General features: G+C 36.1%; 1 protein-coding gene across 2 annotated transcripts; it reads right to left on the bottom strand.

The window, feature by feature from the left end:
* LOC128546096 (uncharacterized) lies at positions 1 to 25,166 on the bottom strand. 2 transcript variants are annotated; one of them, XM_053539537.1, is made up of 12 exons: positions 25,153 to 25,166; positions 22,086 to 22,100; positions 15,206 to 15,379; positions 14,562 to 14,795; positions 8,617 to 8,703; positions 7,964 to 8,050; positions 6,565 to 6,660; positions 5,836 to 5,943; positions 5,260 to 5,415; positions 3,355 to 3,447; positions 2,288 to 2,431; positions 1 to 1,634 (listed from the first exon to the last, which is right to left on the bottom strand). In XM_053539537.1, exons 1-12 carry the CDS (start codon positions 25,156 to 25,158, stop codon positions 1,593 to 1,595), a joined length of 1,242 nt encoding a protein of 413 aa, XP_053395512.1. In that variant the 5' UTR covers positions 25,159 to 25,166; the 3' UTR covers positions 1 to 1,592. The 2 variants fall into 2 exon arrangements, with proteins under 2 accessions (XP_053395512.1, XP_053395513.1); XM_053539538.1 differs by lacking the exon at positions 22,086 to 22,100.
* Positions 25,167 to 27,095: the final 1,929 nt, after the last annotated feature.

The following is a 27,095-nucleotide window of genomic DNA, read 5'->3' as shown; positions in this document are numbered from 1 at the left end:
TGAAAATAATTCTAAGTATAACTCCTTGGTGACCTTGACCTTGACCTTGGTTATAATGGGTCAAGCCCCTATAAATACTTTGTTTTTACACTGGACAATGTTTATGTGAACTTACAGTATGATATAACAGAAAAACAAAGGTTGCCAAAAAACTTAAACCTAAGAAATAACCTAAGTATAACATCTTGGTGACCTTGACCTTGGGTATAATGGGCTCAGCCCCTACACATACTTAGTTTGTATACTGGACAATGTTTATGTGAAGTTACAGTAAGATATAAGCAATAGTAAGAAAGATATGACAGAAAAACAAAGGTTGCCGAAAAATTTTGACCATGAAGGGTCACGCCGATGCCAACGCCGGGGCGAGTAGTATAGCCCCCCCCCTATTCTCTGAATAGTGGAGCTAAAGCTGAGGAATGCCTGACCAGGTCCGTAAAACAGAGGAAAAAACTTACAGGTAAAACTGACCTAAAATTGACATACAACAGTGAAAATACCCCAGTCTATGAATATGAAACTGCAATTTCTGCCACTAAGATAAAAAAATTGCTGACATACCAAATATGGTCGAAGCAAAGTAGAAATACATTAGCTATAAACCTGAAGCTGAAGTACCAATCATGGGTGAACTTCTTTTCTAAGCCAATGATGAAAACAGGAAAAATGATCTTAACCCTTACCTTGCTGAATTTCTAAAATGAACTTGTCCAAATCCAATTTAGGCAGTGCCATTAACTGTTAAAAGGGGTGCTTATCAAAAAGATACTGACTGAATAGCAAACAGTGCAGATCTTGATCAGACTGCACAGATATGCAGGCTGATCATGATCTACACTGGTCGCAAAGTGAGAATCAAACCTGTCCAGCATGCTAAACTATGAACCTGGCTCAGGGGAGCTAAGAACATGATGCATTAACATAAAAATATTTTACAATGATTATTCAAAAACAAAGTTAACTTATGACACATATACACATATTTTCTTTGTGACTTATCTTACAGTGTGCTCAATACAAAATTCTACATGAACAAAACTATTTAATATACATGTACTGGAAAGGTTGAACAAACTCAATGTCAAATGTGGAATATAAATAAATTAATATGTGAATGACTTTGGTCAAAACAGACTGAAATAATAATCTTGCAACTATATATATATTCTGTATTTTTTATTAATCTTATGTGGAGCTGCATTTGGTGCAACAGTGATTTTGCCTCATGACAATTGAAGAAAAGTGTGCAAGAATTATCAATTAAATCAATAAAGTTATTTCAAAATATTAGTGAATATAGTAACAACATAAGAGATATCACATGCATCTCTCAACTGGTGTTTACGTCTGCTGTTATAATCTTCTTAGAATTCTGTACTATATTTAGCTTACTATTTTGAGATCATGTCATTTCAAACAAAACAATTTTTAGATGCACAATATGGCCTTTCCACTGATCCTTTCAAGTGTCACACTCTGTTATTTATAAAAATGAAAATATTGTTGCTTGCTAATCTTTTGTTCTAGTTGCTATGGAAACCTCCATTTGGTTACTGCAACTGACCTACTTCTAAGAGTGATCTTGACCTTTGTTACTTGTTTACATTACCTTCCTCGTATAACTTGTATACAAGCTGAAATGAAATAAACGTGTAATTTATATTTTCATCAGTAATTATATAAAACAGATAATTTTATAATTAAACTCAATATCTGCAATGTAAATAAAGTCTGTGCTGAATTCTGATATGCATTGAAACTGGTCTGACTACAAAAACTAAAACTTGTGTGTCATTCAACATTTAGCCTGCTGGCGGCAAGTTATTCTGCCTTTGCAACCAGTGCAGACCAAGATTAGTCTGCATGACCAGTGCAGGCTAATCATGGTCTGCACTGTTCGCTATTCAGTCGGTAAATTTTCATTGAACACCCCTTCAAATACTAAATGGTACTGCCCAAACTGAATGATGGACCAGTCCATTTTAGGAATTTAGCAGGCTAATCATGGTCAGCACTGTTCGCTATTCAGTCGGTAAATTTTTACTGAACACCCCTTCAAATACTAAATGGTACTGCCAAAACTGAATGATGGACCAGTCCATTTTAGGAATTTAGCAGGCTAAAGGTCATTTAAAAAAGCTCTGAAACTAAGCAAAGTCTTAAAATTTGTTTACATTGTAAAAAGTTTTTAACAAATGATCACATTTACTTATCCAATTTCTATCCCTTAAAATTTTAATGTTCCTATGTAACTAGGATATTGCTTTACATTTCAATCTGAACTTACACTCTTGAACTTGACCTTGAGATTATCTACGAATTGTTCCGGTGTTTTTCCAACAGGTACCAAAGACTCGAGAGGTTTACCGGGCCTTTCTCGAGAATAACTTTCCTCCAGACCAACTGGGATATAGTCTGTGTTCACTTCAACCTGCAAAACAATTAGTCAATGTTTTAACATCAAAATCAAGCTTTATACAAATAATCTAGTTTTGTATGTATAACAAGAGCTGTCAGTGGACAGCGCACTCGACTATTCTCAGTGCTTTATAGTATAATATAAGCTATGAGTAAAACTATAACATTACAATAAGCATATTCTATGTCGAAAAGGGGCCATAGTTCAGTCAAAATGCTTGATGTGTTGCCTCCTCCTTTTTACAGACTGGGGTCATGATGGTAAACATGTATGCAAAATATCAAAGCAATATCTCAATGGACATTGAAAATATTTGGGGTGGTACGCAAACTTTACCATTTAATCTAAGTCGAAAAGGGGCCATAATTCAGTCAAAATGCTTGATAGAGTTGCCCCCTTCTTTTTACAGACTGAGGTCATGATGGTAAACAAGTATGCAAAATATCAAAGCAATATGGCAATCGCCTTTGAAAATATTTGGGCTGGTACGCAAACTTTAACATCTGTGTGATGCTAACGCTCACGCTCAGGCTAACACTAAAGCCGACGCCGGGGCGAGTAGGATAGCTCCCCTATTCTTCGTATAGTTGAGCTAAAAACAGAAATTACGAAACTATGGCAATTATGGTTTATACCAGGTGTTTTTTTGTCATAATTACACACTGACTGGGCAAGAAAAGACAAGAGTTGTAATAAAAAGGAATAGGTTTCAGCTGATAATGCTGGGACAGATAGATCTTTATACGATGATGATTTTTATGAATTTTCACCCTGTCTTTATCTTGGAGCAAATATGATGTTATCTTAACCATAAACTAAGTAGGAAATCTTTAAAATCTTAATTCTTAGTTCTTATCATGCTTGACATCATGTATATTTTCAAAGAAAATTGTTAAAAGATGAACACAGTCTGTGTAAAAGAGATGTATGAATACCAGTTTGTTGTGCGAAATATCTGAAACAAGTTCATCGTCTCTCCGAGCATCTGCTACGCGTACAAATATAGCAGATCCCTCTAACAAATGTATCTGAAATCAGAAGCATTAACTAGAAAGATATGATAGAAACATCAAAACAGTAAGCTTTATATCAGTATGTACTCATCAGCCTTTATTGGTAAGGCTGAAAACCTCTTTTTTAACCCCCGCCACAAGTGGTGGGGGGTTATAGGAATCATTGAATGGTCTCCGTCTGTCCTTCTGTAACATTTTGTGTCCGCTCTGTATCTCCTAAACCCTTTGAAGGATTTTGATGAAACTTAGGTCAAATGTTCACCCCATCAAGACAATGTGCAGAACCTATGAGTCAGCTATGTCGGTTGAAGGTCTGGGTAACAACTCAAGGTCAAAGGTTTGAGCCTTCCATTTCTTGTCCGCATCTCCTAAACCCCTTGAAATGATCATCTCATCAAGACCATGTGCAGAACCCTATAGTCAGCCATGTCGACTCAAGGTCAAGATCACAACTAAAGGTCAAAGGTTTGATTCTACCATTTCGTATCCGCTCTGTATCTCTTAAACCTCTTGAAGGATAATTATGAAACTTGGACAAAATGATCACCTCATCAAGACGATGTGCAGAACTCATGAATCAGCCATGTCAATTCAAGGTCAAGGTCACAACTCAAAGTCAAAGATTTGAGCTTTCCATTTTGTGTCCGCTCTGTATCTCCTAATCCCCTTGAAGGATTCATATGAAACTTCGGTCAAGTGATCACCTATCCAAGACGATGTGCAGAACTCATGAGTCAGCCACGTTGGCTCAAGGTCAAGGTCACAACTCTAGGTCAAAGGTTTGAGCCTTCCATTTTGTGTCCACTCTGTATCTCATACACCCCTTGAAGGATTTATATTAAACTTGGGTCAAATGATCACCTCATCAAGAACTCATGAGTCAGCCATGTCAACTCAAGGTCAAGGTCACAACTCAAGGTCAAAGGTTTGAGTTCTGTATCTCCTAACCCCCACCCCTCATGAAACTTGGGTCAAATGATAACCTCCTCTAGACGATGTGCAGAATTCATGGGTCAGCCATGTCAGTTCAAGGTCACAGCTCAAGGTCAAAGGTTTACCCTTTCACTATCCATACAAGTGGCGGGGGATTTAGCTGTCTTTCAGGCTGCCTTGTTCTTAATAGTATGTAAAATTTGAAGTACATTTTGGATATATATCTGATGAAAATGTTTTTTAAGTATGTGATGAACTAGAATACCTGCTTTGGAAATCTAATACTTATGTCCTATTACCTTTAATAGAAAGACAATAATAATTCTAATTATCATATACCTAATAATAAATAGTAACAAAATATATACAGATCAGACTCCTATAACCCTTGCCTACAGCTGGAAGCATACTGTGAAATCATTTAATTTCGTGGGCATGAATTTTCGTGGTTTTGGTCGAAATGGCAATTTCGTTGGGATATGAATTCGTGGATTGCAATTTTTGAACATAAAGTGAATGGGAATTTTACTTGTTCTTCAGGATTAAATTTCGTGGATTGGCTCAACCACAAAATCCACAAAAATTAGTCCCTCACGAATATTAATGATTTCACAGTACTCAATAACATGCTACTGGAATGCCACTGGTTTGTGGCATCCTTTTTATACTGGTGTTGTTATAGTAAATGTTTGTTTACTTCTTAACTTTATAAGATTTAACAATTTGAATTACCGAGTTCTCAATATTGGATTGAGGTATATAATAAACAACTAAAACACAGAAAAGATGTGCCATAAAGGGTTACTAACACTCCTTAGCCTATCTTGGCACGCGGACAAATATGACTATACTACAGGCACGCCATTGCCCAATAATTGGTGTATAATAATTTACCCCATTATTTCTGATGTTCCTCTCCATCCATTCCTTGCATGGTTCCCGTGCCAACTGTTTGAGTATCGTCTGTGAGGGGGAACCAGCAAACAAAGGAAGTTGGAATGCCTGTGTTGTACAATACTTATCTGTAAATATTTGCACTGCTGTCCAAGCCTGTAAAATGTCATAAAATTATTTTACAAAAATAATTGTTGGTTATAAAGGTATGATGCTCACTATACTGGAGATTACTGAAAATATTTAAGTTTTAATGAGTGAGGAAAAACCCAAAGTGCCCCTTTGTGCATTATTTGTACTAGTATTTAACTACTTCCAGTGCAGAGTTATTCATAAACATCATTTTCATTAGAACAGCTAAGTTCTTTTTGTTATTTTTGTTTTGGTTTAATGTCGCACCAACATAATTACAGACCATATGGCAACTTTCCGCTTTGAAGGTGGAGGAAGACCCTCTATGCATTATTTCATCACCGTCAGGCACCTCACTGAGTAGAACCATCGACCTTCCATGAGCCAACTGGAGGCTAAGAGCTGCTACTAGTCAAATTAAAATATAAACTATAACATATGTACCTGCTCTAGGAGACCATATTTGTAGTTTTCCTTCGCTACACTGACTGAGATTTCTTGTAGATGGATGATCATGGTGAGGAAACGATGATACGAACGGCGGGGAAAATGCTGAAACAATACTGCTCATTTTAAAATGGTCACATTTATATCACAGACACACACAAAAAATATACAATAAGATTTCATTCATGCAGCAAGCTATAGAATACATTACATCTACACTCACTCATTGTAAACAAATACAGTGTAAGTACTAAACAATAGCTGTCTTAACAAGCAGACATTTTCAGCGCCTCCTCTAACATTAGCCAATGTAGCCAAATGTTTCAAATTCAAAGAACTGGCTTAGATATTTTTAAAGTGGCTCCAAGAATTTTATTGAAGTCTGGATGAATTTCAGCAATTCAGCTTCAATTTGGCTGATTCACTCACAAATTGGCTACAACTTTTTGAGGCCCAGTGGATGCCCTGATTTCTTTTCTTCTTATAAGAAATATCTAGTAAATTAATCTCCCTAGAGCAATGAACTCCTCATAACTACACGATTTATCCATCCCTGTAGTGTTCACTCATGTGCAATTGCACTGTAGCTTCCTACAGTAGAATAATGAACTCACTTTACAATGAGACATTGATAAAATATACACAAAATGTATGTAAGTTTTTATCGACTTGTACCAATTTGTAATTAATATAATAAACATTTCCATGTATATAACTAAGGGTTACCTTGAAGCCATCTTTCCACTGGGGTGAGGTGTTTGTACTGCGGACATCCAGAAGTTCTGTAAATGTCAACTTGTCGTAAGTTGCATGAGGAGCACCCTGTCAATAAATAATTGCACAATGAAGTTCAATCTTGGTTACAGCCATATGCAAGTAATTCTCATTATTGTAAAACAATGATTGATGCAAGCTTTGTTTTGTTTCTTTTTACCGAGTTTAATGTCACACTGACACTATTATAGGTCATATTCCATATTTTCAGCTTTTGATGGTGGAGGAAGATCCCTGGTGCCCCTCTGTGCATTATTTCATCACAAGCTTGAATCTAAGCAGAAACATCAACCTTCCGAAAGCAAGCTGGAAAGGTTCCTTACATAAAGAATTCAATGTCACGAGCAAGGCTCAAACCCACACTGGGGAAGATTAAGTGAATAAGTAATTAAAAGTCAGCAGCAATAATGACTCAGCGACAGAAGCCCGTAATGACTAAAGATAAGTGATTTAAAGTCAGCAACCTTAACCATTCGGCCACAGCCGCTCCTCACAATGGGATGAGGAAAATGCTCAAGTCATCAAGTGTTTTGAGAGATCAAAACAGAAACCATATAAGGAAAATAGCTGGTAACCACACAAATTGCTTGAAACAGTGAGCTGTCATTTTAACTGTAGGTACAAATTACTAAAATAACTTGTAAAGTGTTTGTTTTTAAGTGATTAACTGTATTTCAATTATGTAAAGAAATTAATTCAACACAGTGTTCTTGTACCCTATTACTACAATAATTTCTAAAGTGAACTAACAATTACGAAACAGAAAGAAGAGATTGTAGACCAATGTCCTACACAAAGTAAATAGACAGATAATCTAGGTATAAAATTGTACACTTCAGTATTTGTTGGCCAGGGTTCTCATGGTGATTTCCATAAAGCTATACACAAGTCCTCTATTACATAGGAACAATTCTACATGGAAATTGTGGTTTTGTCCACACTCTTTAAATTCAAGGGATTTTTGCATTCTTGTTAAAAATCAAGGGAAGGTATTTTTCCTACTTATTTCAAATCAAGGGAAGGGAAAGGGATCTGTTCCTACTTGTTTCAAGGGGAAGGGATCTGTCCTTACTAGTTTCAAGAAAGTGAAGGGGAAGGGATCCGTCCCTACTTGTTTCAAATCAAGGAAAGGGGAAAGGATCTGTCCCTACTTGTTTCAGATCAAGGGGAAGGGAGCTGTCCTTACTAGTTTCAAACCAAGTAGAGGGTTTTGTCCCTTCTTATTCCAAAACAAGGATATGTTTTTTCTCCTACTTGTTCAACCTTTAGAGGATTTTGTCCTAAAGTTGCTCTCCCTATTGAATTAGCCTGTCACTTGGACAATATAATTTACAGCAGATGCCACACTTACCAGATAGAAGGCAGCCGGTGGATTGAGACACATGTGGGCATGGGTAAAGTTTGACCATGGCAGGTTTACTGCACTGTCTATTGCTACCTGAAACAGTTATCAAGAAATTATATATTTACACATATAATCAAAATTGTAGCGCAGTAAAATAACGATGCCTCAAAATTAGTGGTCACTTATCACATTATATCAGTTTGCTGCTTTGCAAAATACTGCTGTCTCAGCTATTTTGGTTTATAATATATATGAAGTGTATTCCATTATGATTCCTGATCTTTTTCCACAAAAAACAGATTTTCTGATTTTCACTAGAGGATCCAGTCATTTAAATTATTTAGTATTGCATTTAAAAAAAGATGAACATGACGTGCAAATTAATGGTTTTACTAGCACAAAGAATCAGTCTAAAATACATGTACCCGCTCAAAAATAGTATCTGTTTGTGGAGAAATGTGATCGTACAGTCGTACTTTGTTAACTCAAACTAGACATGACTGTCAAAAAAAATGTGTTCGAATTACTGGCATTTTCAACTATCGAATAATATTCACTATATAGGAATTTTTCCTGGGTCCCAATGATGACATCAAGCGAATGGTGATTTAAAAATTATCTACATTCAAGCGAACAAAGTTCAACTATATATATCTAACCTTTATTCCATGTTTAGGACTATACTGACAAACAAAGTTGAGATCTTGCTCCAACGTTTTTGTATCTGGCGTTTTGGTCAACTGATTCTGAAAAATAAATATCAGCCGTGCCATGAGATAACCAACTTACTGGGTTTGCGACCAGCATGGATCCAGACCAGCCTGCGCATCCGCGCAGTCTGGTCAGGATCCATGCTGTTCGCTTTCAAAGTCTGTTGCAATTACAGAAACTTTTAGCGAACAGCATGGAACCTGATCAGACTGCGTGGATGCGCAGGCTGGTCTGGATCCATGCTGGTCGCAAAACCACTATGTTGGTTTTCTCATGGCATGGCTCAAATATAGCTTCTATGGAAGCAGAACATTTACTGTATTTCTCAAATATATACATGTTATTTGCACGATAAATGGGATCATAACTTGCATACGTGAAAAAAAAGATAGTCACAAGATATTAGTAATAAACTATATTTGCTTTTGAGAAAAGCGAATGTCTCCCACAACTGCATAATCATCTGAATAGCAGACAGTATACGAGTCAACCACGCACCAAGACCTCAACTGCCTAACCAGACTTTCAGTGTTTTGATTATCAACAAGAGCTGTCCGTAAGACAGCGCCCTTAACTTTTCTCAGTGCTTGACTCTGAATTTGAGCTTTGCTAGTAAAAAAATCCAAGTTAAAAAGAGGCATAACTCGGTCAAAATTCAAATCAGAGTAATGGGGATTGTTTCTCCATGTGTAGGTAATAAATAACAATATCAAGTTTCAAGTCAAAAGCTTTGAAAGTAACAGAGATATTTGACTTTATCAAAAACTTTTAAAAAATTCTGTATTAAATATTTGCATAACTCTGTCAAAATTCAAATCAGAATTATTGCGAGTTGTTTCTCCTGGTGCAGCCTTTGATAGTAAATACCTATTTTGAGTTTCAAAAGCCTTAACAGTAACAGAGACTTTATAAAAACTTTAACCAGGAAATTACAAGTTAAATAGGGGCATAACACTGTCAAAATGAACAGCAAAGTTATGAGAGTTGTTTCTCATGGTGTAGACTTTGATAGTAAATAACCATTTTAAGTTTCAAGTCAAAAGCTTTGATAGTAACAAAGATATTTGACTTTATCAAAAATTTTAACCAAAGATTCTAAGTTAAAAAGGGGCATAATTTTGTCAAAAATCAATCAGAATTATGAGGATTGTTTCTCCTGGTGTAGACATGATAGTAAGTAAGTATTTTAAGTTTCAAGTCAATAGCTTTGATAGTACAGAGATGTTTGACTTTATCAAAAACCCACAGCGATGCAGACACCGGGTGAGTGCAAAAGCTCTATTTTTTCTTCGAAAAGTCGAGCTAAAAGTAAGTTTCAAAGACAGATTTGGCTAGTTATTTGGCCCAGGATTTATTGCCAAACACAAGTTTAGTGAAGATCGGATGCGAAATGTTCGACTTGGAGTGCGAACAAGATTTGTGACAGTCGGACACACAGACACACAACACACACAAAGGCAGGAGTATATTAATATATCTCGCACACCACTGTGTGGTGGGAGACATAATTATAATAAATGTTCATAAACTGCTTTATACAATTTATGTTATGCTATAGTATTTGCTTCAGACAACTTCTGAAATGCTATACAAAACAAAAGTTAGCTTTTTAACACTATATGGCTAAATGGAATTTCCTGTAATATTTTTTAGGTCAAATGGCAACTTTTCAGCTTTAATGGTGGAGGAAAATCCAGGTGCCCCTCCGTGCATTATTTCACCACGAGCGGGCACCTGTGTAGAACCACCAACCATCCGTAGACCAGCTACATAGCTTCCTCATGAAGAATTCAACGCCCCGGGTGAGGCACAAACCTACATCTATGTTGGAAGAAAGGGTGACTTTGAACAAAACAGTACCCTGCTAATTATCAACATTCTCAGGTATTTGCTCCTTTCAGCATCATGTAGAAATAAGATGAATAAAATGCACTAAAAAATTCACTGTGAAAAGAGACAAATGAAAGATCTTATCATGTCAGGTTTTTCTGCTGAAACACTGAAATTTATTTTTGTATGACCTATAGCGGATAAAGTCTATTCAACCAATATTGTCAAAATGAAATATCTTCAACATCGAAATGATACTACAATAGCATAACACCAAAAATATGACATGGCATAATTTCATTCCCACGACATCAAACATGGAGTGAAGATGATCTCCAGTTATTGATATGAAATGCGTCTACTCTTGGTGTCAGTGTGACCTTCAACTTCAACCTTCAGTAAAGTTTAGGTCAACAATCAACTTTCTAGCTTTTCATGATTGATGAAAACCCTAGTGTCTATCTGGGCAATATTACAAGCATTGGTGTTCACCTAGGTAGCAATATAGGCTTTCAGCAAGAAAGTTAGACCAGCGCCGATAACTAAATATGATGACAATAATAAACAAGAGAGTCATAATGACCCTGAATCGCTCTCCTGAGTAATATGAGCCACATGTTTAAAATAGCAAACTGATGCTAAATATTAGAAAATAGGTCAGTAGGTCATGGTGACATTCATGGTCACTGAAAGTCAGTTTTAAGATCGGTGTGCAAAACTACATGTCATCCAAATTTCAAGGCTGTATCTTAAAAACCAAGAAAGTAGGTCAGTAGGTCAATGTCACAATCAGGTGACCCCTAATCACTTGGGGTCATCAGGTAATTATAATTAAACCGTCTAGGAAATATGATCTGATAATTTTTGAAGTATTTATTCCTATATACAGTCTAACTTGCCTTAAGCAGCCAGGGAGGGGAAGCAGACAATTTGGCCGCTTAAGCAATGTGACCAGTGATCGGAGGTGCAGCCAGTATATGTATTTTTCAGACTTGTGACCAGTTTAGCCTTCAGGCCCATATCTTTTTTAGTTTTCTTTTAAAATTTTACCAGGATACATTGACCTGCATTTTCGCGATTTCGAATGATCTTCTTAACAATCTAAACTCCAGCATATGTTTTTTCTTTTTTTTTTTTTTTTTTTTTTTTTTTTTTTTTTTTTTTACAACAAAAATTGTTACAGACAATTTTCCAACTTAAAAACAAGTTCGTTTACAATTTTAGCCATTTTGGTAAGGAAAACTACTCTCCACGCTTACTGTCTACTCTAAAATCTAACATTGCCGCTATGTTTCGTAAAAGATCATGTGGTTTATATTTCTTTAAAACACAATAAATTTAAAAGTATTTTGATGAAAGAAATATAAAACAAGAGCTGTCACTAATGGTGACAAATGCCAAAGCAGCGCCTTGACCTTTGACCTGGTGACCTTGACCTTTGACATGGTGACCCCAAAGTCAATAGGGGTCATGTACTCAATAAGTACTATTAGCATGTGAAGTTTGAAGGTCCTGGGTGCAGTGGTTCGCGAGTAAACTGCCTTCATGCAAGAAGTTAACATTGACCCCTGTGACCTTGACCTTTGACATTGTGACCCCAAAGTCAGTAGAGGTCGTGTACTTAATAAGTACTATCAGCACGTGAAGTTTGAAGGTCCTGGGTGCAGTGGTTTGCAAGTGAAGTGCCTTCATGCAAAAAGTTAACATTGGCCCCTGTGACCTTGACCTTTGATGTGGTGACCCCAAAGTCAATAGGGGTCGTGTACTCAATAAGTACTATCAGCAAGTGAAGTTTGAAGGTCCTGGGTGCAGTGGTTCGCGAGTAAACTGCCTTCATGCAAAAAGTTAACACTGGCCCCTGTGACCTTGACCTTTGACATGGTGACCCCAAAGTCAATAGGGGTCATGTACTCAATAAGTACTATTAGCATGTGAAGTTTGAAGGTCCTGGGTGCAGTGGTTCGCGAGTAAACTGCCTTCATGCAAGAAGTTAACATTGACCCCTGTGACCTTGACCTTTGACATTGTGACCCCAAAGTCAGTAGAGGTCGTGTACTTAATAAGTACTATCAGCACGTGAAGTTTGAAGGTCCAGGGTGCAGTGGTTTGCAAGTGAAGTGCCTTCATGCAAGAAGTTAACAGTGGCCCCTGTGACCTTGACCTTTGATGTGGTGACCCCAAAGTCAGTAGGGGTCGTGTACTCAATAAGGACTATCAGCAAGTGAAGTTTGAAGGTCCAGGGTGCAGTGGTTTGCAAGTAAAGGGCCTTCATGCAAAAAGTTAACATTGGCCACTGTGACCTTGACCTTTGATGTGGTGACCCCAAAGTCAGTAGGAGTCGTGTACTCAATAAGTACTATCAGCATATGAAGTTTGAAGGTCCTGGGTGCAGTGGTTCGCGAGTAAAGTGCCTTCATGCAAAAAGTTAACATTGGCCCCTGTGATCTTGACTTTTGATGTGGTGACCCCAAAGTCAGTAGGGGTCGTGTACTTAATAAGTACTATCAGCATGTGAAGTTTGAAGGTCCTGGGTGCTGTGGTTCGCGAGTAAAGTGCCTTCATGCAAAAGTTAACGTTGTGACTAACACAATAACGAACGAACGAACGAATTGATGGACAGTTGAAAACTAATATGCCTCCCTTTGGGGGCATAAAAATCACAAATATTATGCTACTAATTAGATATTGAGTATTACCTTTAACCGAGATCAAACTGTGAACAAAAAAATTGACACGAGGTGACGCGCTAATTGCCGATAATTACTGGCCATTTGATCTTACAAAAAGAGGATCACACCTTTGGTTATCAGTTTTAACTGAGAAGCTCATGTCATTTTGTCGTTCATTTGGTGAAGTCATGCTAAACTTAGCAATCACGTGTTTCCCAAATATTGGGTGTCTTCGGCGATTATCGCCTAAAAATAGTCGGCTTTGGAAGAAACATGGCCGCTGAAAGTGGTCAAATATGGTGGTCGGGAGGCAATTTCGGTGGCCTCTGGCCACGGATGGAAGGCTGCCGCTAAATAAAGAGATGAAATAGAGGAAAATCTGTTGTGGGCATCATAAAATGACCGCTGATCGGAGGTGACCGCTGATCAGAGGTGACCGTTAGTACAGTTTAGACTGTAAGTCATATAACAAGTAACCCCCAGGGCGGGGCCTCTTTTCACCCCGGGGAAGTAATTTGAACAATCTTGTTTGACATCCACTAGGCAATGCTACATACCAAATATCAAAGGCCTAGGCCTTGAACTTTCAGACAAGAAGATTTTTTTCCCCTATATAAGTCTATGTTAAATTTTGGACCCCCAGAGCAGGGCCTCTTTTCACCCCAGGGGCATCATTTGAACAATCTTGGTAGAGGACTAAAAGTCAATGCAACATACAAAATATCAAAAGCACTGGCCTTGCAGTTTCAGGCAAGAAGATTTTTCCTATATAAAGCTATGTAAAACTTGAGACACCCAGGGCAGGGCCTCTTTTCATCCCAGGGTTATAACTTGAAAATTTTTTGTAGAGGACCTCAAGGCAATGCTATAAACCAACTATCAAAGGCCTAGGTCTTGAGGTTTTGGACAAGAACATTTTTAAAGTTTTTTCCTATATAAGTCTATATAAAACTTGGGACCCCGCTGGCGGGGCCTCTTTTCACCCCAAAGACATAATTTGAACAATCTTTATAGAGGACCACTGATAATGTCACATGCCAAATACCAAGGCTCTTGCAGTTTTGGGCAAGAAGATTTTTAAAGTTTTCCTTTTGGTTGCCATGGCAACCAGAGTTCTGCATGGAATTCAATTCTTTGAACAATTTTGAAAGGAGACCACCCAAGGATCATTTCTGTGAAGTTTGATGTAATTTTGTTCACTGGTTTTCCAGAAGAAGATTTTTTTAGAAAATGTTGACGGACGGACGACTGACAACACACGACGGACGACGAACATTGAGCGGTCACAAAAGCTCACCATGAGCCTTTGGTTCCAGTGAAGTAAAAACACAACCGCTAGCTTGTAAACAATGTACAAAACTTTACAGGGTAATCATTATTTCCTGACGACTTACTCTGATATATTCTTCCATGTTTTTATCACTTCTCAGGAAGCTTTCCTTAGCCGAGGCAACGAGGGCTATAACTTCTCGAATCGTTCTCCTTGTCCGTCTCATCATACTGTGGAATAGCCGAGTCTCCCCGCGTGTTGGCATGGCCTTTGTGGAGTAGTATACACGGTCCGAGTATTTTGGACGTGGCTGCCATAATCCCATACGTAGCCAGTCTCCCTTTGGAACTTTACTCGACTGTTTGATAAATATTTTAATGTAACGTAAGTGAAAAGCAAGTTAACTTGCGGAATAGATATGTTATGATGATATAAAATCATTTAATTGCATTAAGTTCTATTAACACCAATTATTGTTTTGTTTCATAGGTTGTTCTAGTTGTGTTACTCATAGAGAGTAGTTTAACGTCTGAAATGATACATATTATATGACGTGTAAGTTTTGCCTATCATCAGGAAGCTCTATATAGCTTGACCTGCCTCATATTTTCACCATTTTGCCATACATCTCCATTTTCACAAGATGAATATTGATATACACGCCATCTATATTTACATTGTTACTTATGTCAATTATACAGCTTGACTGAACTATCAAAATAGTATTACTGGCTCCAAATGGTGAAAAAAAAATTAAAAAATATTTACTTCTAGGGCCTTTCCACCAGAGCCTCTGGTAACTTTGACAAGTCTGACAAGAACTGAGGCACAGGGTATGATCCTTGTACCAGCATCACGCAGGCAGGATTCTGTGAGGGGGTCCACGCCATTGGGTCCCTGGGCATACAACCTTAGTTGATGAGCTCCCTCATTCAAGGACACCTGAAAAAAATATAGTTTTACCATAAAACACATTCAAATATTGTTCCTCTAACAATGTCAGCTGATTTACCTTTAAATGAGGATTTTGAATGAAATTTGTCTGAATTTAAAAGTATCCTTGAAAAAAGAATTATTTCAAAAAAGAGCTATACTAAAGAAATAAATAGTATGTGTTTAGAATTTTAGATCAGCTCAATGTATCTATACTTTCCGTTTGTTCCAAACCAAAACTAATTGACAAACCAACTTTAAAATAACACAGGCAGTGAGATTCAAAAGGACAGTCTTTACCTTTATTTATGGTAAACACCTTATATGGTAAGACACAGAAAACAGTTGCAATTCTTGGGTTTCGGTATAAATTTCAGTCTTACTATACTGATGATTGTTAGTCCTAAACATTAAGATAGTTTATCCCTGACATTGACATTCTTACTGATATATCTAAGGACACACTTAGGGGTCAATTGACTTTTTTGGGGCATTTTTTGCTTTTACTGGTATTTCATACAAATTCACCATAATTTCCTCTATCAGATGCGAAAACGAATGAATTTAAAAGTTTAAATGTAAAATCTTCACAAATATTGATGAATTTCCAGAAATAACTGTAGATATTTGGCAGTAACTGTTGTTTACAATAACACCCTCTGAAAAGAACAGCCAAGCTTTAAATTTAGTGACAGTATTTCTGGACCATCATCTTAGCATTTAATTCCTCAGTGTCAATAAATATAATGGGGTCATTTAAGGCTTTAGAGGGAACATTAATGGGAGCTATATTGCCTTGTTTTAATTGAAATTTTACTGGTGATTTTCATCAGGTAAATATTACTGATCTTAAATGGTTGTCTTGGTGGAGAGTGTGTGTGTTTGGGTCTAACGTCTTTTTAAACAATTTTTCAGTCATATAAACGATGGTGTCTACTTGTAGCAGTGAGCACAATGCCCAACTTTATAGTGCTGCCTCACTGGAATATCACGCAGTAGACACATGACATGATACCCCACCCAGTCACATTATACTGACACCTGGCTGACCAGTCCTAGCACTATCCTCTTAAAGCTGAGCGCCAAGCGAGGAAGCTACTAGTACCATTTTTTATGTCTTTGGTATGACGCGGCTGGATATCGAACCCCCGACCTCCCGCACTCGAAGCGGATCTCTGCCACTAGGTTACCGAGGTGGTTGTCTTGTTGGAGAGAGTTAAATATTTGTGAATATTCTGAATAACTAATCCCTATGTTCAAATCCTGGACAGATAAATACATGGAAAGGAAAAATGAAGTAGTCTGAATCGTTGGCAGAAACCAGGGAAGTCCATGCTTTAAGCAGGTGGATCAATTGAAGGATTTAGTTCTCATTATAAATTTTCTTTGTTTTCTCAGAACAGAAATGAAGAGTTTGACGTGATTCAATCCCTTTATTCATGAAGGAAATTGCATAAAAATTGACATTCTGTTCCTTTGAAGGATATTCTATAAAAGTGTATCACAGAATTTTAATAAATGAACCCATTCGTGAAATTTATCACATTTTTAAAATTAATTCATTGGGATAAATAATTGATTTGTCTGTAACTCTTTTTTCTGGCAATTTAGGGAAAATTTGTGATACACTTTGCTAGTTTATGGGCCTCCCATACTGCACACAACATTTGGCTGATTTGAATACTGACAAGACAGTTGAATCTGTTTGGAGATAACAATAAGCTTTTACATATTTTGTTATCTTAAAAGACTCATGATGGATAAAATGTTACTAAAATAGTACCATGGTATAGTTCAATCTTTCACCTTCATTTTGGGAACCATACATTATCTTTCGTCTTCAGAAATGTGGAGGAATATCATGTTAATGCAGGTCATCCCCCCACCCCTCCCCCCACCCCCACACTCTAAAGTTAAGTTTCCACTGAATGAATTTTCTGTCAAGCAATTTTCCTGTTTGAGTAAACTTCCTGTTTAAAAAACTTACTGGATAAACCATGAGAATACCAGCAAATTCGATGAATTGGAATCCCCCGCCGAATAGGTTTGTGGTGAGGAATATCAAGAAATGTATCCGGCAAAAACTTAAGGATGTTACTAAGAAGCAATTATTTCATTATATTTGAACTTTAAAGAACAGATGTCCTTAAGAGATCATAATCAAGTAAGAAATCTTGAACGTAAGTGGTGAAGGCTTGGTGGGAGGGAAGGTTATAACATCACAAGTTAATAAATATCCACATATTTGTACATGAAAAAAAAACTAACCAATTGGTAGAATTTTATTAGACTTCTTTCAGTTTTTTTTATGGACATTTATTATCAACATGTGAAGTTGTTTACCCACAACCAGTCACCCCACCACCCTGGTCACATACCCTCCCCTCCCCTCTCAGTTTTTTTTTTTCCATTTTTTTTTTTATTATTAAAGCTTTCAGAAATATTTATCAAAATGTACCGTTATTTTTTATTTTTAAGTATTTATTTTCCATCAATATTTATAATCATCACGTGAAGTTTTTTACTCTCACAGGACACCACCAAACCTTCTCCAATTAACCCCCCATTTTTGTGGATTTTTAAACAATTAAAGGACAATAACTCTTAAGTTACTAAAGAGATCCTGACAAATTTGTGTGTGCTCTACCAAAATTAATTATGGCGATCTAAATTAAATTTAAGTTTCATAGTTCTATGTCAAATATGTCACAAGTTATGAAGCAGAAATTGCCATATACAGTTAAAACATGAAAACAACTAAGGGAAATCACTCTTAGACTATTGTTACTTGGGCATTCTGACTGAAACTGATGTGCCACATTTTCCTCTAATGGTGAACATTCATGTATAGTTTTATTTAAATATTCCAAACCATTTCCAAGATATTGCTCCGGACGCATGGAAAAGCGGACGGACCGACAGACAATGCCAAAACTATATCCTTCCGCCTTCCACGGGGGATAATAAGAATCTTTAACTGCTTGAAGATGGAAATAAATGGCTTATGGGTAACTGTTTAGGCAGTAAGGAGGCTCTGCAGAGTGACTTCGAAACAGTTACCCCTAGAGCCAGATATTTCCATCTGCACCTTCAGCTAGTGACCGATTCTTTTTCTTGCATGCCAAACACTTCAAAAAATATAAGAAATGAAACAATAGATGTGAAAATTCCCATGAAAACCAAGTTTTTCAAACATTTTCTATTTTAAGTAACACTGAAGTTGACCTAAAAGTGACTTTGGCAAAAGAAAACACAACACTTCCCTAACCTTTCTTTCAGTATTATTCAAGAGCAATGCATGTGATTTATGGTACATTGGTGCTGTATATTTGTATCTATATACTGAGCAATAATTCTTACAAGCAATATGACCTACACACAAAATATTAGAAGTGGAATTTTCAAAGGATGCACATTAAACAAGTTATACGTACCTTGAACGTAACCCCACTGACCCAATATGCAATCCTAACGTTAGCTTTTCTATAAGCTACCTAAAAATCTGTTGGTGATGATCAAATGAGAAATGTTCAACTCTGAGCGCGGACAAGAGTAAAAAGGCCCATTTTATGGTAATTCAAGGGCCACAACTCCAAAGTGCCTGGGCCAATTTGGCTAGTTATCGAACTTGGCTGAGGTCTTATGGTCAAAACCATTTTGTTCAAGTTTGGTGAAGATCGGATGCAAAATGTTTTACTTAGAGTGCGGAAAAGATTTGTGACAAGACACACAGACACACACACTGACTGGAGTAAATCAATATATCTCCCACACCACTGTGTGGTGGGAGACGTAACAAGAGCACCGCTTTGCGGGTGCAGATGCTCATCTTCTTTTTTGTCTAAGTATAATAGAAATATTGTCCTTACCATAAGCTACCTACAAAATCTATTCTTAGTATGACCCAATGGCATTAAAATGAGGGTTTTATCACAAAAAATGTTACGTGTTCAAATGGGTTTGAACCCTAACACATCCATTGCACAGCACAAAATGTAGATTTGGCCCAATGCTCTAGACCAAACTAGTCTGTACATATTCCATAGTAACTGTGGAAAAACTGCGGACAAATGCAAAATTTCTATGGAAAGTTAAGGCAGTATGGAAAAGTTACCTGTTTTATTACATGTCCAGAATTTTTGCAAATACCTTTTATGGACATCTCTGGACATCACTATAGGTATGTTTCAAAATGTTCATGAAATGTTTAATGACACCGCAGAAAGGTAGCATTTAGAAAAATATAAGTCATTTAACTCCGGAAAATAACGTTTGTCATTTTCTAAGAGATTTTAAATACAATAGAAAACAATTAGTTTTAGATGGGGAATACCATACGATCACTTTCAGCCAATTAGCTCAACTGCTCTTTCAAGAAGGAATTTTAAAAATGTGTAACTGAAAGTCTGACGTTAACAAGTTGTATATAAATTTGTGCATCTTCAGTACAAGCAGTCATATAATTCAAAACTTCAGTACGAGCAGTCATATAATTCAAAACTTCAGTACGAGCGGTCATATAATTCAAAACTTCAGTATGAGCGGTCATATAATTCAAAGTTGATACTGAGGATTCTATAAATTGTTCAAGTAAGTGTATTTACATTATTATACTATGAAACAATACATATAGTTTTAATTATGCTAATTACACACATGGCTGTATCTTTGTTTATTGTAAATTACATAGCATAAACAATGCTACAGTAACAACTGGCTTCACAAAGGTTTCCGTTTCAAACAGATGACTTAAGGTACTTTTATTTGAATGATTCCATCATTACTTTTGTGGAATTAATTTTTGTCCATAAGAATGTGTATGGTTCAAGAGGATTATATATCACAAACTTTTAAATGGTAAAAATTTGTAACTAATTAGTTTAGAACTGCAAAAGTGATCCCAAGTAACAAAATCATATTGCTTGTACGGGTTATTGCTCACTATATAGATACAAATATAAAGCAAGAAAGTCACGTAAATCACATGTATTGCTCTTGAATAATACTGTCAGCATAACTTACTAGACACCTTTAAAAACTGTCCATGGACGTCCAAAGAGAAACTCTGGAAAATTTTTCATGGACGTCCCTGGAATTACTCAAGGAAAGTACTCTGGAAAGCCCAGAAAAGTGTGTTTGAATACTCTGGAATCTGAATTCCATGGAAATTCATGGACATCCCATGGAAATCTCTGGAATTTTCTTAGGCAAAGTATGCCACAGTGGAAGCTACTATATATGCAAGATTTAATTTAAATCCATCAATTAAAACTAAAGTTATTGAGCAGAAACCTTTTCACTGACCCTAAATTTGACCCTAACCTTGTTCTTACTATAAGCTACCTGAAGGCCAAGTTTCATTTCAATATCTCAACCCAAATTAAGATATTAAGCTGACACCAAATCTTGATGCTGCCCATACATCAATCCATCCCTCCTCTATCTGCCAAATGCCATCGCCAATAAGCAGTATTTCATTACAGCAGCATACTGATTTACGCATCCATTTAGAAGTTTCAGTATTTGAGCCATCTTACACCACAGGGTGTAAGGTGAGTTCATTTCAGCACTGGCAAAAACATAGGAAAATCCCTAGTGGCATGCAAGAATGATCTATTTTGACCATAGTTGTAGTACTTGAAACTATGAGTTGTTGACACCTTAATCTCTAGACCATATATTACATCTATAACTGTTGTTCAAATCTCAAAATTTAATAATGGTAAACAAAAAATAAGAAAAAGATTCAGGCAAATAATTATTACTGGTAAATGTATAACACATTTGTGGACTTCAGGGTTTAGGTATAGAATCTTGAGCGGGGATATCAGTACCAGCAGTTTTATAGTATTCAGTTATATACAGAAGTAGGTATTAAGTATTAGCTTATATTTACCATGTTAAAACAATAACCAGAGGGAAATTTATATAAAAAAAAAACAAAAAAACAGGCAGATATTTTGAGAGAATTAATACGGAAAGGGAAATAAAGAAGAAAATTAGAGCTAAGTATTTAGAACATATTCACCTCCCCAGAGGATCAAACTCGCATTCAAAACACACGTTGAAAAAAATCTAATTGCTAAAATTGGTACGTCACAATGGTTTATCAAAATTTGATGGGATACAATGTGCAAGGATGAAAATTTCCTCATTATATTCAAAACTTAAAGATGTTTTTTGTTGTTTCAAGCTTACGCTGTAGTCAGTTACCATAAATAGCGTTCCTAGAATCATAAATCAGTATTAACCTGTTCTCCACAAGGCATTTGTAACTTCCACTACATGAAATTCTGTTCTCTTGAATTCATTGATAATTTCACATAATATTATATGACCCCCTTTTTAACTTGTTCTCCACAAGTGACTGATAACTTTCACTATATGAATCAAATCAGTATCAACCCATTTGCCACAAATGATAAACTTCCCAGATATAAATTTTTTAACATTTTCTCCACAAGTGACGGATAACTTCCCCTATATAAACCTTCACTAGTTCTCTACAAGTGATGGATAACTTCCCCTATATAAATAAGATGCTGAAGACAATTGTCATATGAGAACATACACCTTGTCTGAAAATCCAACCTATGATCTCTCAACGGAAAGTGTTTTCTATCTGATGAGCTCAACAGACCGAAAACAAAGAAAGAGGGAATAAGAATTTCTACAATCTACAGATGAGATACAGCATATAATTATATATTTTTACCTGTGACCAACTTGCCTATTTTTGTGAACAAACAATTATACAAGTTATATAATAAAACATAATTAGAACAAGAGCTGTAAGTAATACAGCACGCTCCACTTTTCACAGTACTTGACTTTGAACTAGAGCTTTGCCAGTAAAAAATATATAAAACTTTAACCTAAAAATTCTAAGAAAGGGGCATTACTCTGTCAAAATTCGAATCAGAGTTATGGGGGTAGTTTCTCCTGGTGTAGACTTTGATAGTAAATAACTATTTAATCATAATTTACATTCTTTAGCATTCATTTTGGATTCTGCAAAAGTGAAATTTATTAAATGACAATTTCACTGTTTGAAACAGTGGAAGTTTCAAATATAATAAAAAAACCCATACAAAACATAAAATGAAGAAAGATATACACCTAAACAAAAAACACTGTTCATTTTCAGTAACACACACCAACATTTGTCTGTTTTGTGTTGTATTCATTTTTTCAGCATACTGCTATCATGATATATATAATACTAAAACATCAATTTACCATGACATACAAACAAGGACTTTATCACCTCAATAATATCACTCTTTCAGCTTCTTTGTTTAATAGGAAAATAAATCTGGTTGTGTTAGAACGTAAATCAATACTCAAAGCAATTCACATCTAGTAATAATTTAATTGATTTTAATTGTCTTTTTTTCCTTAAGTTTAAGGCTACATATTTCTAAAATACTTAAATGAAAACCATTTTGGACCATCAATTTTACTAAAACTATTATGCGCAATCAACTTTGAAAAGAAACTAAACAGTTTGGACTATAAAACTTGAACAAAAGTATTTTGAACAATATACTTTAATGAAATTGTTTTTGACCGCAAACAATAATGAAAACCATTTTTGAACATAAACTTTACCAAAAACCATTTTCCTTTAATGAAAAGCAAACCTAAACCTAAGTACTAACATACAAGTACCAAAAACACCTTATTAACCCTTTACCACACAGAACAGAAGCCAAAGTAACCTCTTTTACACAACACTGATAAGTGATAATCAATAATCTATAATCGGTATATGGCTGATAAAGGTGACTGTCTTATCTGAACAGAGGTGTTGGCATTATTTTGTGATTACACACACTTATGTTAAAAATGTCATTATTTTAATATTTTCTGTAAGTTTGACATTATTTTTGTCAATATAAAGTTTATAGCAATTTAAATTCTCTTTCCGATGATACAAAATTTATTGTAGTTTCTCTTTGAGTTTCGAAGATATAAAGTGTTAAAGTACGGGAATATATATTTTTAGGCATAAAATTCTGTTTTGGATTACTTTCACATTGAAATTCATATACAATTTCATTTCAAAACGATGTTTGAAAGTTTGATTTATAGTTAATAGACTTATCTTCCGAATCGGAATCAGTAAGTATTTATATAAAACAACAACCATCAAACTGAATAACACTACAAAAATAACGGATCGTAAAATTTCTGAAAGTGCAAAAAGATCGCTGAGATCGAGACTCGTAACCGACTACAGTATTCTTGTGCTAAAAATTAATATATTTTTAGGATAATATTACGTAATATTTTGATGATCAAAAGTCGGTACATCACGGGTGACTTCCGCTGCAATTAACTCTTGGGGTGTCATAAAATATTTGAAAGCCGCGGTCCTTCTGTTTTGATTAACACTTCCCGTTATGTAAGGCCATAAATTCCAAGCCATCGTATACACAAATTGTTGTTTAGGGGAAATCTGCATGTATCACGCGTGACCTTCATGACCTGACACATTTAAAAATACTTTCATGTTAAATGGTTGTTATTTTTAGAACGAGGAAAGCCCGCGAACCGGCCAGTTGCAAGCAGTTTTCTCAGTAATTTTCCATGACGTAGCGTCGTGCACATGTAGGAAATTTCCTTCCAAAGTACTCGATAAATTTAAATAGTAACCACATGATCTTGTACGTAAATAATGATGACGAAATCCCATATTTTGAGTTAGTAAACATCCGGAATTTGTTTCTTTAGGAAAAGAACGAAATTAAAGCGATTGATTATGAGACACGGGATAAAACGATTCTGTTCAAATGGCCGTTAATCGGTATAATACGTTTCTATCGGGGAACCGATAGACACGGGTCAATACGTTTCTGTTTGGTAATCGATAGATACGGTGATAAACGTTTCGGTGTGGGAAAGGGTTAAATCAGTTATTCATTATATATATATATATATATATATTTTTTTTTTTCACCCTTCCGTTAATCTGGGCAGATTCTTTTCAATTCCAGTAATGTTAGTCTACCCACTCTTACGAGTATATCTGCCCACTTTTACAGTCTTTTACAGATAGTATCTAAAGATCAAAGCTAACATATATCTGCCCACTACTACAGTAACTATAGTAAAAATATAAGTAACATTTTTGAAGTTCAATAAAACGCCTAGTTTTTTATAAAAATAAATTAAGTTAGAATCATAGAATGTCTTTTGTACCGGTAAATCTCTAAGAAAAAAGAAAGAAGAAGTTTTACTGCTTTCCGAATTATTGGAGGTTTTCTCACGAGCTGTAAGGAAGAAAACACATAACTGACCGAACATGCTTGACCAGTGCGGTCTCATTCTGCAATGCAACTGTAGTTAAGATATCACCTAAAGGAAAGGCAAAATATGGTTTCTTAACACAAACTGTTTCTTAATACAACATACTTTGATGTTTACCAACATGAAAAGGGAGGCTAAAATGTGGTCTCTCAATGCAAGTAGTTTCTAAATAGACATGGTTTCTCGAGCAAGTCTGACTGTATCTTCTGACTTTAACTATGGTTTAACCTTTACCATGCTGGACACGACTGATTCTGTCTTTGCAACCAGTGTAGATCATAATCAGCCTGCACATTTGTGCAGTCTGATCATAATCTGCACTGTGAGCCATTTAGTCAGTATCCTTTTGATAAGCACTCCTTTGAACTGTTAATGGTACTGTCCAAATTGAAAGATTGACAAGTCCATTATAGAAATTTTGCAGGGTAAGGTTTAATTGATTAAACAAGCTGACTGTGTATGAAACTTACTTGCATAGGTTTATCAACAATAATAAAACAGGTAACTTTTTCCATACTACATGTACCTACTTTCCATGGAAATTTTGCATTTGTCCGCAGTTTTTCCACAGTTACTCTGGAATATGTACAGACTGGTGTGGTTTGGAGCATTGGGCCAAAGCTACATTTTGTGCTGTGCAATGGATGTGTTAGGGTTCAAATCCATTTGAACACGTAACACTTTTTGTGTGATAAAAACCTCATTTTAATGCCATTGGATTATAGTCAAGGTCAAAGTTACTAAGAATAGATTTTGTAGGTAGCTTATAGAATAACCACATGGTTAGGACAATATTTCTATTATACAGAGACAAAAAAGATGAGCATCTGCACCTGCAAAGTGGTGCTCTTGTTACGTCTCCCATCACACAGTAATGTGGGAGATAAATTGATTTACTCCAGTCTGTGTGTGTCAGTGTGTGTGTCTGTCACAAATCTTGTCCGCACTCTAGGTCAGACATTTCGCAATCGATCTTCACCAAACTTGATCAATATGTGTTTGACCATAAGACCTCGACGAAGTTCGATAACTAGCCAAATTGGTTCAGGTACTTTGTAGTTATGGCCCTTGAATTACTGAAAATTTGCCTTTTTACTCTTGTCTTCACTCTTAAGTCAAACATTTCTCATCCGATCTTCACCAAACTTGATCAAAATGTGTTTGACCATAAGACCTCAGCCAAGTTCGATAACTAGTCAAATTGGCCCAGGCACTTCGGAGTTGTGGCCCGTGAATTACCATAAAATGGGCCTTTTTACTCTTGTCCGCGCTCAGAGTTGAACATTTCTCATCTGATCATCACCAATAGATTTTGTAGGTAGATTATAGAAAAGCTAACGTTAGGATTGCATATTGGGTCAGTGGGGTTAAGTTCAAGGTACGCATATCTTATTTAATGTGCATCCTTTAAAAATTCCACTTCTAATATTTTGTGTGTAGATCATATTGCTTGTAAGAGTTATTGCTCTATATATAGATACAAATGTACAGCACAAATGTACCATAAATCACATGTATTGCTCTTGAATAACACTGAAAGAAAGGTTAGGGAATTGTTGTGTTTTCTTTTGCCAAAGTCACTTTTAGGTCAACTTCAGTGTTACTTAAAATAGAAAATGTTTGAAAAACTTGGTTTTCATGGGAATTTTCACATCTCTTGTTTCATTTCTTATATTTATTGAAGTGTTTGGCATGCAAGAAAAAGAACCGATCACCAGCTGAAGTTGCTGATGGAAATATCTGGCTCTCGGGGTAACTGTTTCGAAGTCACTCTGCAGAGCCTCCTTACTGCCTAAACAGTTACCCATAAGCCATTTATTTCCATCTTCAAGCAGTTAAAGATTCTTATTATCCCCTGCGGAAGGCGGAGGGATATAGTTTTGGCATTGTCTGTCGGTCCGTCCGCTTTTCCATGCGTCCGGAGCAATGTCGTGGAAATGGTTTGGAATATTTAAATAAAACTATACATGAATGTTCACCATTAGAGGAAAATGTTGCACATCAGTTTCAGTCAGATTGCCCAAGTAACAATAGATTGATTGCCCTTAGTTGTTAGCTCACCTGTCACATAGTGACAAGGTGAGCTTTTGTGATCACCCTTCGTCCGTCGTCCGTCGTGTGTCCGTCCGTGCGTCCATGCGTCCGTCAACAATTTCTTGTCTGCACGATAGTGGTTTCATTTATGATTTTATTTTAACCAAACTTGCACACAACTTGTATCACCATAAGATCTCGGTTCCTTTCTTGAACTGGCTAGATCCCATTATGGGTTCCAGAGTTATGGCCCCTGAAAGGGCCAAAATTAGCTATTTTGACCTTGTCTGCACAATAGCAGCTTCATCTATGATTTGAATTTAATCAAACTTACACAAAACTTGTGTCACCATAAGATCTTGGTTCCTTTCTTGAACCG

The sequence above is a fragment of the Mercenaria mercenaria genome, chromosome 3 (assembly GCF_021730395.1).
Source record: "Mercenaria mercenaria strain notata chromosome 3, MADL_Memer_1, whole genome shotgun sequence".
Lineage (NCBI taxonomy): Eukaryota > Metazoa > Mollusca > Bivalvia > Venerida > Veneridae > Mercenaria > Mercenaria mercenaria.
This window is presented reverse-complemented; position numbering and strand designations above follow the sequence as displayed.

Excerpts from the sequence above, each read along its gene's own strand:
- LOC128546096 (XM_053539537.1), bottom strand. Across the intron at positions 8,704-14,561 it reads ACATGGAAGAATATATCAGA|AATCAGTTGACCAAAACGCC; the intron begins GTAAGTCGTCAG and ends TTTATTTTTCAG. Across the intron at positions 1,635-2,287 it reads TCAAGGTCAAGTTCAAGAGT|CTTGTATACAAGTTATACGA; the intron begins GTAAGTTCAGAT and ends ATTTCATTTCAG.